This window comes from Salmo trutta, unplaced genomic scaffold, assembly GCF_901001165.1.
Source record: "Salmo trutta unplaced genomic scaffold, fSalTru1.1, whole genome shotgun sequence".
Taxonomy (NCBI): Eukaryota; Metazoa; Chordata; class Actinopteri; order Salmoniformes; family Salmonidae; genus Salmo; species Salmo trutta.
Genome location: NW_021823237.1, coordinates 1,258,094 through 1,271,111, shown reverse-complemented (window position 1 = coordinate 1,271,111; position 13,018 = coordinate 1,258,094). Strand labels below are relative to the sequence as shown.

Sequence of the window (13,018 nt, the reverse complement as noted above, 5' to 3'; positions counted from 1 at the left end):
CTACCGTACCTCCTCCACCTCCTCCTCCTCCTCCCAGTCTGTTATCTACAGTAGACCCAGGACCCCTACCGTACCTCCTCCTCCTCCTCCTCCTCCCAGTCTGGTATCTACAGTAGACCCAGGACCCCTACCGTACCTCCTCCTCCTCCTCCCAGTCTGGTATCTACAGTAGACCCAGGACCCCTACCGTACCTCCTCCTCCTCCTCCCAGTCTGGTATCTACAGTAGACCCAGGACCCCTACCGTACCTCCTCCTCCTCCTCCTCCCAGTCTGTTATCTACAGTAGACCCAGGACCCCTACCGTACCTCCTCCTCCTCCTCCTCCCAGTCTGTTATCTACAGTAGACCCAGGACCCCTACCGTACCTCCTCCTCCTCCTCCTCCTCCTCCTCCTCCTCCCAGTCTCTTATCTACAGTAGACCCAGGAACCCTACCGTACCTCCTCCTCCTCCTCCTCCTCCCAGTCTGGTATCTACAGTAGACCCAGGACCCCTACCGTACCTCCTCCTCCTCCTCCTCCTCCCAGTCTGGTATCTACAGTAGACCCAGGACCCCTACCGTACCTCCTCCTCCTCCTCCTCCTCCTCCTCCCAGTCTGGTATCTACAGTAGACCCAGGACCCCTACCGTACCTCCTCCTCCTCCTCCCAGTCTGTTATCTACAGTAGACCCAGGACCCCTACCGTACCTCCTCCTCCTCCTCCTAGTCTGTTATCTACAGTAAACCCAGGACCCCTACCGTACCTCCTCCTCCTCCTCCTCCTCCCAGTCTGGTATCTACAGTAGACCCAGGACCCCTACCGTACCTCCTCCTCCTCCTCCTCCCAGTCTGTTATCTACAGTAGACCCAGGACCCCTACCGTACCTCCTCCTCCTCCTCCTAGTCTGTTATCTACAGTAGACCCAGGACCCCTACCGTACCTCCTCCTCCTCCCAGTCTGGTATCTACAGTAGACCCAGGACCCCTACCGTACCTCCTCCTCTCCCTCCTCCCAGTCTGTTATCTACAGTAGACCCAGGACCCCTACCGTACCTCCTCCTCCTCCTCCTAGTCTGTTATCTACAGTAGACCCAGGACCCCTACCGTACCTCCTCCTCCTCCTCCTCCCAGTCTGGTATCTACAGTAGACAGCTAGCGGTTAGCGGTTAGCTCCAGTCCTCCAGGACAGGGAGGAAGGGCAGGTCGGTGCTACCCAGGTAGAGTCTCCCCTGGTGGGCGAACACATCGCTGACGGCCCAGGTCAGGCTGCCTGTAGGGTCATGGAGACTCCCCAGCACCTCCCCTTCGCCGTCCAACTCCAACACCAGGCCGTATCTAGGCAACAGCATGTTGTACCAGCTCAGAGGAACCACCTGGTAGAAAACAGAACACGAACTCCAGCCTTTAATACGTCACTTTATCATGGAAATACACCGGACAAAACATTAGGAACACCTTCCTCATATTGAGTTGCCCTCAGAACAGCCTCAATTCGTCGGGACATGGACTCTACAAGGTGTCGAAAGCGTTCCACAGGGATGCTGGCCCGTGTTGACTCCAGGGATGCTGGCCCGTGTTGACTCCAGGGATGCTGGCCCATGTTGACTCCAGGGATGCTGGCCCATGTTGCCTCCAGGGATGCTGGCCCATGTTGACTCCAGGGATGCTGGCCCATGTTGACTCCAATGCTTCCCACAGTTGTGTCCAGTTGGCTGGATGTCCTTTGGGTGGTGGACCGTTCTTGATACACACGGGAAACTGTTGAGCGTGGAAAAACCCAGCAACGTTGCAGTTCTTGACACAAACCGGTGCGCCTGGCACCTACTACTCAGACCCCGTTCAAAGACAACTAAATATTTTGTTCACCCTCTGAATGGCACACATTCTCAATTATCTCAAGCCTTAACAATCCTTCTTTAAAATCGGTCTCCTCCCCTTCGTCTACACTGATTTGAAGTGGATTTAACAAGTGACATTAATAAGGGATCATATCTTTCACCTGGATTCACCTGGTCAGTCTGTGCCACGGAAAGAGCAGGTGTTCTTAATGTTTTGTCCACTAAGTTTATATTCCCGGATACAAGCTTAAAATTAACTTATTATAACGATATCATATTAAACCTGGAAACAACCACCAGAACACAAAGGGTACAGACTTTACTATTAGTATTATACCATTGTACTATACTATAATATTACTACAGCATAGTACAATGCAGAACAGGACTGTTTATATACATTATCTCCTCTAGAATATCATGTTGCTGGCTGAATTATCTCTTGTATTTATCTCTACTAGAATACAGTGGCTTGCGAAAGTATTCACCCCTTGGCATTTTTCCTATTTTGTTGCCTTACAACCTGGGAATTAAAATACATTTTTGTGGTGTTTGTATCATTTGATTTACACAACATGACTACCACTTTGAAGATGCAAAATATTTGTTATTGTGAAACAAACAAGAAATAAGACAAAAAAACTGAATTTGAGCGTGATAACTATTCACTCCCCCAAAGTCAATCCTTTGTAGAGCCACCTTTTGCACCAATTTCCCTTTAAACCACTGAGTGTTGCTTTAGCAGTATGCTTAGGGTCATTGTCCTGCTGGAAAGTGAACCTCCGTCCCAGTCTCAAATCTCTGGAAGACTGAAACAAGTTTCCCTCAAGAATTTCCCTTTATTTAACGCTATCCATTAATCCTTCAATTCTGACCAGTTTCCCAGTCCCTGCCAATGAAAAACATCCCCACAGCATGATGCTGCCACCACCATGGGGATGGGGATGGTGTTCTCGGGGTGATGAGAGGTGTTGGGTTTGCGCCAGACATAGCATTTATTTTGATGGCCAAAAAGCTATTTTTTTGTCTCATCTGACCAGAGTACCTTCTTCCATATGTTTGGGGAGTCTCCCACATGCCTTTTGGCGAACACCAAATGTATTTGCTTATTTTTTTCTTTAAGAAATGGCATTTTTCTGGCCACTCTTCCGTAAAGCCCAGCTCTGTGGAGTGTACGGCTTAAAGTGGTCCTGTGGACAGATACTCCAATCTCCGCTGTAGAGCTTTGCAGCTCCTTCAGGGTTATCTTTGGTCTCTTTGTTGCCTCTCTGATTAATGCCCCCATTGCCTGGTCCGTGAGTTTTGGTTGGCAGGTTTGTTGTGGTGCCATATTCTTTCCATTTTTTAATTGTGGATGTAATGGTGCTCCGTGAGATGTTCAAAGTTTCGGATATTTTTTTATAACCCAACCCTGATCTGTACTTCTCCACAACTTTGTCCCTGATCTGTTTGGAGAGCTCCTTGGTCTTCATGGTGCCGCTTGCTTGGTGGTGCCTCTTGCTTGGTGGGGCCGCTTGCTTGGTGGGGCCGCTTGCTTGGTGGGGCCGCTTGCTTGGTGGTGCCTCTTGCTTGGTGGGGCCTCTTGCTTGGTGGGGCCTCTTGCTTGGTGGGGCCTCTTGCTTGGTGGGGCCGCTTGCTTGGTGGTGCCTCTTGCTTGGTGGTGCCTCTTGCTTGGTGGTGCCTCTTGCTTAGTGGTGCCCCTTGCTTGGTGGGGCCCCTTGCTTAGTGGTGCCCCTTGCTTGGTGTGGCCCCTTGCTTGGTGGGGCCTCTTGCTTGGTGGGGCCTCTTGCTTGGTGGTGCCCCTTGCTTAGTGGGGCCTCTTGCTTAGTGGTGCCCCTTGCTTGGTGGGGCCCCTTGCTTAGTGGGGCCCCTTGCTTGGTGGGGCCCCTTGCTTGGTGGTGCCTCTTGCTTGGTGGTGCCCCTTGCTTGGTGGTGCCCCTTGCTTGGTGGTGCCTCTTGCTTGTTGGGGCCTCTTGCTTAGTGGTGCCCCTTGCTTGGTGGGGCCCCTTGCTTGGTGGTGCCTCTTGCTTGGTGGGGCCTCTTGCTTGGTGGTGTTGCAGACTCTGGGGCCTTTCAGAACAGGTCTATATATACTGAGATCATGTGACAGATCATTTGACACTTAGATTGCAGACAGGTGGACTTTATTTAATGAATTATGTGACTTCTGAAGGTAATTGTTTGCACCAGATCTTATTTAGGGGCTTCATAGCAAAGGGGGTGAATACATATGCAAGCACCACTTTTCTGTAAATGTTTGTAGAATTTTTTAAACAAGTTATTTTTCTCATTTCACTTCACCAATTTGGACTATTTGGTGTTTGTCCATTACATGAAATCCAAATAAAAATGCATTTAAATTACAGGTTGTAATGTAACAAAATAAGAAAAACACCAACGGGGGGGTGAATACTTTAGCAAGGCCCTGTATCATGTTGCTGTCTGAATCATCTCTTAAAGGAGTCTCTCTGTCCTCTCAGATTAAAGGAGTCTCTCTGTCCTCTCAGATTAAAGGAGTCTCTCTGTCCTCTCAGATTAAAGGAGTCTCTCTGTCCTCTCAGATTAAAGGAGTCTCTCTGTCCTCTCAGATTAAAGGAGTCTCTCTGTCCTCTCAGATTAAAGGAGTCTCTCTGTCCTCTCAGATTAAAGGAGTCTCTCTGTCCTCTCAGATTACTCTCTCTAGTCTCACTGCAGCCTGGAACAAAGACAACACAGAGAGAGAGGTTTACAACACAGGGACTGGGGAGAGAGGTTTACCACACAGGGACGTGGGGAGAGAGGTTTACCACACAGGGACGTGGGGAGAGAGGTTTACCACACAGGGACGTGGGAGAGAGGTTTACCACACAGGGACGTGGGGAGAGAGGTTTACCACACAGGGACGTGGGAGAGAGGTTTACCACACAGGGACTGGGGAGAGAGGTTTACCACACAGGGGCTGGGGAGAGAGGTTTACCACACAGGGACTGGGGAGAGAGGTTTACCACACAGGGGCTGGGGAGAGAGGTTTACCACACAGGGACTGGGGAGAGAGGTTTACCACACAGGGAGGTGGGAGAGAGGTTTACCACACAGGGACTGGGGAGAGAGGTTTACCACACAGGGAGGTGGGAGAGAGGTTTACAACACAGGGACTGGGGGAGAGAGGTTTACCACACAGGGGCTGGGGAGAGAGGTTTTACCACACAGGGACTGGGAGAGAGGTTTACCACACAGGGACTGGGGAGAGAGGTTTACCACACGGGGACTGGGGAGAGAGGTTTACCACACAGGACTGGGAGAGAGGTTTACCACACAGGGACGTGGGGAGAGAGTTTACCACACAGGGACTGGGGAGAGAGGTTTACCACACAGGGACTGGGGAGAGAGGTTTACCACACAGGGACTGGGGAGAGAGGTTTACCACACAGGGACTGGGGGAGAGAGGTTTACCACACAGGGACTGGGGAGAGAGGTTTACCACACAGGGGCTGGGGAGAGAGGTTTACCACACAGGGACGTGGGGAGAGAGGGTTTACCACACAGGGACTGGGGAGAGAGGTTTACCACACAGGGACTGGGGAGAGAGGTTTACCACACAGGGACTGGGGAGAGAGGTTTACCACACAGGGAGGTGGGAGAGAGGTTTACCACACAGGGAGGTGGGAGAGAGGTTTACCACACAGGGGCTGGGGAGAGAGGTTTACCACACAGGGACTGGGGAGAGAGGTTTACCACACAGGGACTGGGGAGAGAGGTTTACCACACAGGGGCTGGGGAGAGAGGTTTACCACACAGGGGCTGGGGAGAGAGTTTTACCACACAGGGACTGGGGAGAGAGGTTTTACCACACAGGGACGTGGGGAGAGAGGTTTACCACACAGGGACGTGGGGAGAGAGGTTTACCACACAGGGACGTGGGAGAGAGGTTTACCACACAGGGACTGGGGAGAGAGGTTTACCACACAGGGACTGGGGAGAGAGGTTTACCACACAGGGACTGGGGAGAGAGGTTTACCACACAGGGACGTGGGGAGAGAGGTTTACCACACAGGGACGTGGGAGAGAGGTTTACCACACATGGACTGGGGAGAGAGGTTTACCACACAGGGACTGGGGAGAGAGGTTTACCACACAGGGACGTGGGGAGAGAGGTTTACCACACAGGGACGTGGGGAGAGAGGTTTACCACACAGGGACTGGGGAGAGAGGTTTACCACACAGGGACTGGGGAGAGAGGTTTACCACACAGGGACGTGGGGAGAGAGGTTTACCACACAGGGACTGGGGAGAGAGGTTTACCACACAGGGACTGGGGAGAGAGGTTTACCACACAGGGACGTGGGAGAGAGGTTTACCACACAGGGAGGTGGGAGAGAGGTTTACCACACAGGGACTGGGGAGAGAGGTTTACCACACAGGGAGGTGGGAGAGAGGTTTACCACACAGGGGCTGGGGAGAGAGGTTTACCACACAGGGGCTGGGGAGAGAGGTTTACCACACAGGGACTGGGGAGAGAGGTTTACCACACAGGGACTGGGGAGAGAGGTTTACCACACAGGGACTGGGGAGAGAGGTTTACCACACAGGGACGTGGGAGAGAGATTTACCACACAGGGACTGGGGAGAGAGGTTTACCACACAGGGACTGGGGAGAGAGGTTTACCACACAGGGACTGGGGAGAGAGGTTTACAACACAGGGACTGGGGAGAGAGGTTTACCACACAGGGACTGGGGAGAGAGGTTTACCACACAGGGACTGGGGAGAGAGTTTTACCACACAGGGACGTGGGGAGAGAGTTTTACCACACAGGGACGTGGGGAGAGAGGTTTACCACACAGGGACGTGGGGAGAGAGGTTTACCACACAGGGACGTGGGAGAGAGGTTTACCACACAGGGACTGGGGAGAGAGGTTTACCACACAGGGACTGGGAGAGAGGTTTACCACACAGGGACTGGGGAGAGAGGTTTACCACACAGGGACTGGGGAGAGAGGTTTACCACACAGGGACTGGGGAGAGAGGTTTACCACACAGGGACTGGGGAGAGAGGTTTACCACACAGGGACTGGGAGAGAGGTTTACCACACAGGGACGTGGGGAGAGAGGTTTACCACACAGGGACGTGGGGAGAGAGGTTTACCACACAGGGACTGGGGAGAGAGGTTTACCACACAGGGACTGGGGAGAGAGGTTTACCACACAGGGACGTGGGGAGAGAGGTTTACCACACAGGGACTGGGGAGAGAGGTTACCACACAGGGACTGGGGAGAGAGGTTTACCACACAGGGACGTGGGGAGAGGTTTACCACACAGGGAGGTGGGAGAGAGGTTTACCACACAGGGACGTGGGAGAGAGGTTTTACCACACAGGGAGGTGGAGGAGAGGTTTACCACACAGGGACTGGGGAGAGAGGTTTACCACACAGGGACTGGGAGAGAGGTTTACCACACAGGGGCTGGGGAAGAGGTTTACCACACAGGGGCTGGGGAGAGAGTTTTAACCACACAGGGACTGGGGAGAGAGTTTTACCACACAGGGACGTGGGGAGAGAGGTTTACCACACAGGGACGTGGGGAGAGAGGTTTACCACACAGGGACGTTGGAGAGAGGTTTACCACACAGGGACTGGGGAGAGAGGTTTACCACACAGGGACTGGGGAGAGAGGTTTTACCCCTTACACAGGGACTGGGGAGAGAGGTTTACCACACAGGGACGTGGGAGAGAGGATTTACCACACAGGGACTGGGGAGAGCAGGAGGTTCCACACAGGGACTGGGGAGAGAGGTTTACCACACAGGGACGTGGGGGAGAGAGGTTTACCACACAGGGACGTGGGGAGAGAGGTTTACCACACAGGGACTGGGGAGAGAGGTTTACCACACAGGGACTGGGGAGAGAGTTTACCACACAGGGGCTGGGGAGAGAGGTTTACCACACAGGGGCTGGGGAGAGAGTTTACCACACAGGGACTGGGGAGAGAGTTTTACCACACAGGGACGTTGGGAGAGAGGTTTAACCACACAGGGACGTGGGGAGAGAGGTTTACCACACAGGGGACGTGGGAGAGAGGTTTACCACACAGGGACTGGGGAGAGAGGTTTACCACACAGGGACTGGGGAGAGAGGTTTACCACACAGGACTGGGGGGAGAGAGGTTTACCACACAGGGACTGGGGAGAGAGGTTTACCACACAGGGACGTGGGGAGAGAGGTTTACCACACAGGGACGTGGGGAGAGAGGTTGACCACACAGGGACTGGGGAGAGGTTTACCACACAGGGACTGGGGAGAGAGGTTTACCACACAGGGACGTGGGGAGAGAGGTTTACCACACAGGGACGTGGGGGAGAGAGGTTTACCACACAGGGACTGGGGAGAGAGGTTTACCACACAGGGACTGGGGAGAGAGGTTTACCACACAGGGACGTGGGGAGAGAGGTTTACCACACAGGGACTGGGGAGAGAGGTTTACCACACAGGGACGTGGGAGAGAGGTTTACCACACAGGGAGGTGGGAGAGAGGTTTACCACACAGGGACTGGGGAGAGAGGTTTACCACACAGGGAGGTGGGAGAGAGGTTTACAACACAGGGACTGGGGAGAGAGGTTTACCACACAGGGGCTGGGGAGAGAGGTTTACCACACAGGGACTGGGGAGAGAGGTTTACCACACAGGGACTGGGGAGAGAGGTTTACCACACAGGGACTGGGGAGAGAGGTTTACCACACAGGGACGTGGGAGAGAGATTTAACACACAGGGACTGGGGAGAGAGGTTTACCACACAGGGACTGGGGAGAGAGGTTTACCACACAGGGACTGGGGAGAGAGGTTTACAACACAGGGACTGGGGAGAGAGGTTTACCACACAGGGACTGGGGAGAGAGGTTTACCACACAGGGACTGGGGAGAGAGGTTACCACACAGGGGCTGGGGAGAGAGGTTTACCACACAGGGACGTGGGGAGAGAGGTTTACCACACAGGGACTGGGGAGAGAGGTTTACCACACAGGGACTGGGGAGAGAGGTTTACCACACAGGGACTGGGGAGAGAGGTTTACCACACAGGGAGGTGGGAGAGAGGTTTACCACACAGGGAGGTGGGAGAGAGGTTTACCACACAGGGGCTGGGGAGAGAGGTTTACCACACAGGGACTGGGGAGAGAGGTTTACCACACAGGGACTGGGGAGAGAGGTTTACCACACAGGGGCTGGGGAGAGAGGTTTACCACACAGGGGCTGGGGAGAGAGTTTTACCACACAGGGACTGGGGAGAGAGTTTTACCACACAGGGACGTGGGGAGAGAGGTTTACCACACAGGGACGTGGGGAGAGAGGTTTACCACACAGGGACGTGGGAGAGAGGTTTACCACACAGGGACCGGGGAGAGAGGTTTACCACACAGGGACCGGGGAGAGAGGTTTACCACACAGGGACTGGGGAGAGAGAGTTACCACACAGGGACGTGGGGAGAGAGGTTTACCACACAGGGACGTGGGAGAGAGGTTTACCACACAGGGACTGGGGAGAGAGGTTTACCACACAGGGACTGGGGAGAGAGGTTTACCACACAGGGACGTGGGGAGAGAGGTTTACCACACAGGGACGTGGGGAGAGAGGTTTACCACACAGGGACTGGGGAGAGAGGTTTACCACACAGGGACTGGGGAGAGAGGTTTACCACACAGGGACGTGGGGAGAGAGGTTTACCACACAGGGACTGGGGAGAGAGGTTTACCACACAGGGACTGGGGAGAGAGGTTTACCACACAGGGACGTGGGAGAGAGGTTTACCACACAGGGAGGTGGGAGAGAGGTTTACCACACAGGGACGTGGGAGAGAGGTTTACCACACAGGGAGGTGGGGAGAGAGGTTTACCACACAGGGACTGGGGAGAGAGGTTTACCACACAGGGACTGGGGAGAGAGGTTTTACCACACAGGGGCTGGGGAGAGAGGTTTACCACACAGGGGCTGGGGAGAGAGTTTACCACACAGGGGACTGGGGAGAGAGTTTTACCACACAGGGACGTGGGGAGAGAGGTTTACCACACAGGGACGTGGGGAGAGAGGTTTACCACACAGGGACGTTGGAGAGAGGTTTACCACACAGGGACTGGGGAGAGAGGTTTACCACACAGGGACTGGGGAGAGAGGTTTACCACACAGGGACTGGGGGAGAGAGGTTTACCACACAGGGACGTGGGAGAGAGGTTTACCACACAGGGACGTGGGGAGAGAGGTTTACCACACAGGGACTGGGGAGAGAGGTTTACCACACAGGGACTGGGGAGAGAGGTTTACCACACAGGGACGTGGGGAGAGAGGTTTACCACACAGGGACTGGGGAGAGAGGTTTACCACACAGGGAGGTGGGAGAGAGGTTTACCACACAGGGAGGTGGGAGAGAGGTTTACCACACAGGGAGGTGGGAGAGAGGTTTACCACACAGGGACGTGGGAGAGAGGTTTACCACACAGGGAGGTGGGAGAGAGGTTTACCACACAGGGACTGGGGAGAGAGGTTTACCACACAGGGACTGGGGAGAGAGGTTTACCACACAGGGGCTGGGGAGAGAGGTTTACCACACAGGGACGTGGGAGAGAGGTTTACCACACAGGGAGGTGGGAGAGAGGTTTACCACACAGGGACGTGGGAGAGAGGTTTACCACACAGGGAGGTGGGAGAGAGGTTTACCACACAGGGACTGGGGAGAGAGGTTTACCACACAGGGACTGGGGAGAGAGGTTTACCACACAGGGGCTGGGGAGAGAGGTTTACCACACAGGGGCTGGGGAGAGAGTTTTACCACACAGGGACTGGGGAGAGAGTTTTACCACACAGGGACGTGGGGAGAGAGGTTTACCACACAGGGACGTGGGGAGAGAGGTTTACCACACAGGGACGTTGGAGAGAGGTTTACCACACAGGGACTGGGGAGAGAGGTTTACCACACAGGGACTGGGGAGAGAGGTTTACCACACAGGGACTGGGGAGAGAGGTTTACCACACAGGGACGTGGGGAGAGAGGTTTACCACACAGGGACGTGGGAGAGAGATTTACCACACAGGGACTGGGGAGAGAGGTTTACCACACAGGGACTGGGGAGAGAGGTTTACCACACAGGGACGTGGGGAGAGAGGTTTACCACACAGGGACGTGGGGAGAGAGGTTTACCACACAGGGACTGGGGAGAGAGGTTTACCACACAGGGACTGGGGAGAGAGGTTTACCACACAGGGGCTGGGGAGAGAGGTTTACCACACAGGGGCTGGGGAGAGAGTTTTACCACACAGGGACTGGGGAGAGAGTTTTACCACACAGGGACGTGGGGAGAGAGGTTTACCACACAGGGACGTGGGGAGAGAGGTTTACCACACAGGGACGTGGGAGAGAGGTTTACCACACAGGGACTGGGGAGAGAGGTTTACCACACAGGGACTGGGGAGAGAGGTTTACCACACAGGGACTGGGGAGAGAGGTTTACCACACAGGGACTGGGGAGAGAGGTTTACCACACAGGGACGTGGGGAGAGAGGTTTACCACACAGGGACTGGGGAGAGAGGTTTACCACACAGGGACTGGGGAGAGAGGTTTACCACACAGGGACGTGGGGAGAGAGGTTTACCACACAGGGACGTGGGGAGAGAGGTTTACCACACAGGGACTGGGGAGAGAGGTTTACCACACAGGGACTGGGGAGAGAGGTTTACCACACAGGGACGTGGGGAGAGAGGTTTACCACACAGGGACTGGGGAGAGAGGTTACCACACAGGGACGTGGGAGAGAGGTTTACCACACAGGGAGGTGGGAGAGAGGTTTACCACACAGGGACTGGGGAGAGAGGTTTACCACACAGGGAGGTGGGAGAGAGGTTTACAACACAGGGACTGGGGAGAGAGGTTTACCACACAGGGGCTGGGGAGAGAGGTTTACCACACAGGGACTGGGGAGAGAGGTTTACCACACAGGGACTGGGGAGAGAGGTTTACCACACAGGGACTGGGGAGAGAGGTTTACCACACAGGGACGTGGGAGAGAGATTTAACACACAGGGACTGGGGAGAGAGGTTTACCACACAGGGACTGGGGAGAGAGGTTTACCACACAGGGACTGGGGAGAGAGGTTTACAACACAGGGACTGGGGAGAGAGGTTTACCACACAGGGACTGGGGAGAGAGGTTTACCACACAGGGACTGGGGAGAGAGGTTTACCACACAGGGGCTGGGGAGAGAGGTTTACCACACAGGGACGTGGGGAGAGAGGTTTACCACACAGGGACTGGGGAGAGAGGTTTACCACACAGGGACTGGGGAGAGAGGTTTACCACACAGGGACTGGGGAGAGAGGTTTACCACACAGGGAGGTGGGAGAGAGGTTTACCACACAGGGAGGTGGGAGAGAGGTTTACCACACAGGGGCTGGGGAGAGAGGTTTACCACACAGGGACTGGGGAGAGAGGTTTACCACACAGGGACTGGGGAGAGAGGTTTACCACACAGGGGCTGGGGAGAGAGGTTTACCACACAGGGGCTGGGGAGAGAGTTTTACCACACAGGGACTGGGGAGAGAGTTTTACCACACAGGGACGTGGGGAGAGAGGTTTACCACACAGGGACGTGGGGAGAGAGGTTTACCACACAGGGACGTGGGAGAGAGGTTTACCACACAGGGACCGGGGAGAGAGGTTTACCACACAGGGACCGGGGAGAGAGGTTTACCACACAGGGACTGGGGAGAGAGAGTTACCACACAGGGACGTGGGGAGAGAGGTTTACCACACAGGGACGTGGGAGAGAGGTTTACCACACAGGGACTGGGGAGAGAGGTTTACCACACAGGGACTGGGGAGAGAGGTTTACCACACAGGGACGTGGGGAGAGAGGTTTACCACACAGGGACGTGGGGAGAGAGGTTTACCACACAGGGACTGGGGAGAGAGGTTTACCACACAGGGACTGGGGAGAGAGGTTTACCACACAGGGACGTGGGGAGAGAGGTTTACCACACAGGGACTGGGGAGAGAGGTTTACCACACAGGGACTGGGGAGAGAGGTTTACCACACAGGGACGTGGGAGAGAGGTTTACCACACAGGGAGGTGGGAGAGAGGTTTACCACACAGGGACGTGGGAGAGAGGTTTACCACACAGGGAGGTGGGAGAGAGGTTTACCACACAGGGACTGGGGAGAGAGGTTTACCACACAG

The 13,018-nt window shown here is 54.8% G+C and overlaps 1 protein-coding gene across 4 annotated transcripts in view; it reads right to left on the bottom strand.

Moving 5' to 3' along the window:
• Positions 1 to 468: 468 nt before the first annotated feature.
• Positions 469 to 13,018, bottom strand: part of LOC115189823 (adipocyte plasma membrane-associated protein) — a 39,860-nt gene continuing 27,310 nt past the window's right edge. For 2 of the 4 annotated variants that reach the window (XM_029748329.1, XM_029748330.1), the window contains one exon: positions 785 to 1,353. In XM_029748329.1, coding sequence (XP_029604189.1) covers positions 1,147 to 1,353 — 207 coding nt within the window. In that variant the 3' untranslated portion in view covers positions 785 to 1,146. Of the gene's footprint in view, positions 568 to 784; positions 1,354 to 13,018 lie in introns of those variants that run through there. The other 2 variants (XR_003877006.1, XR_003877005.1) reach the window with 2 other exon arrangements.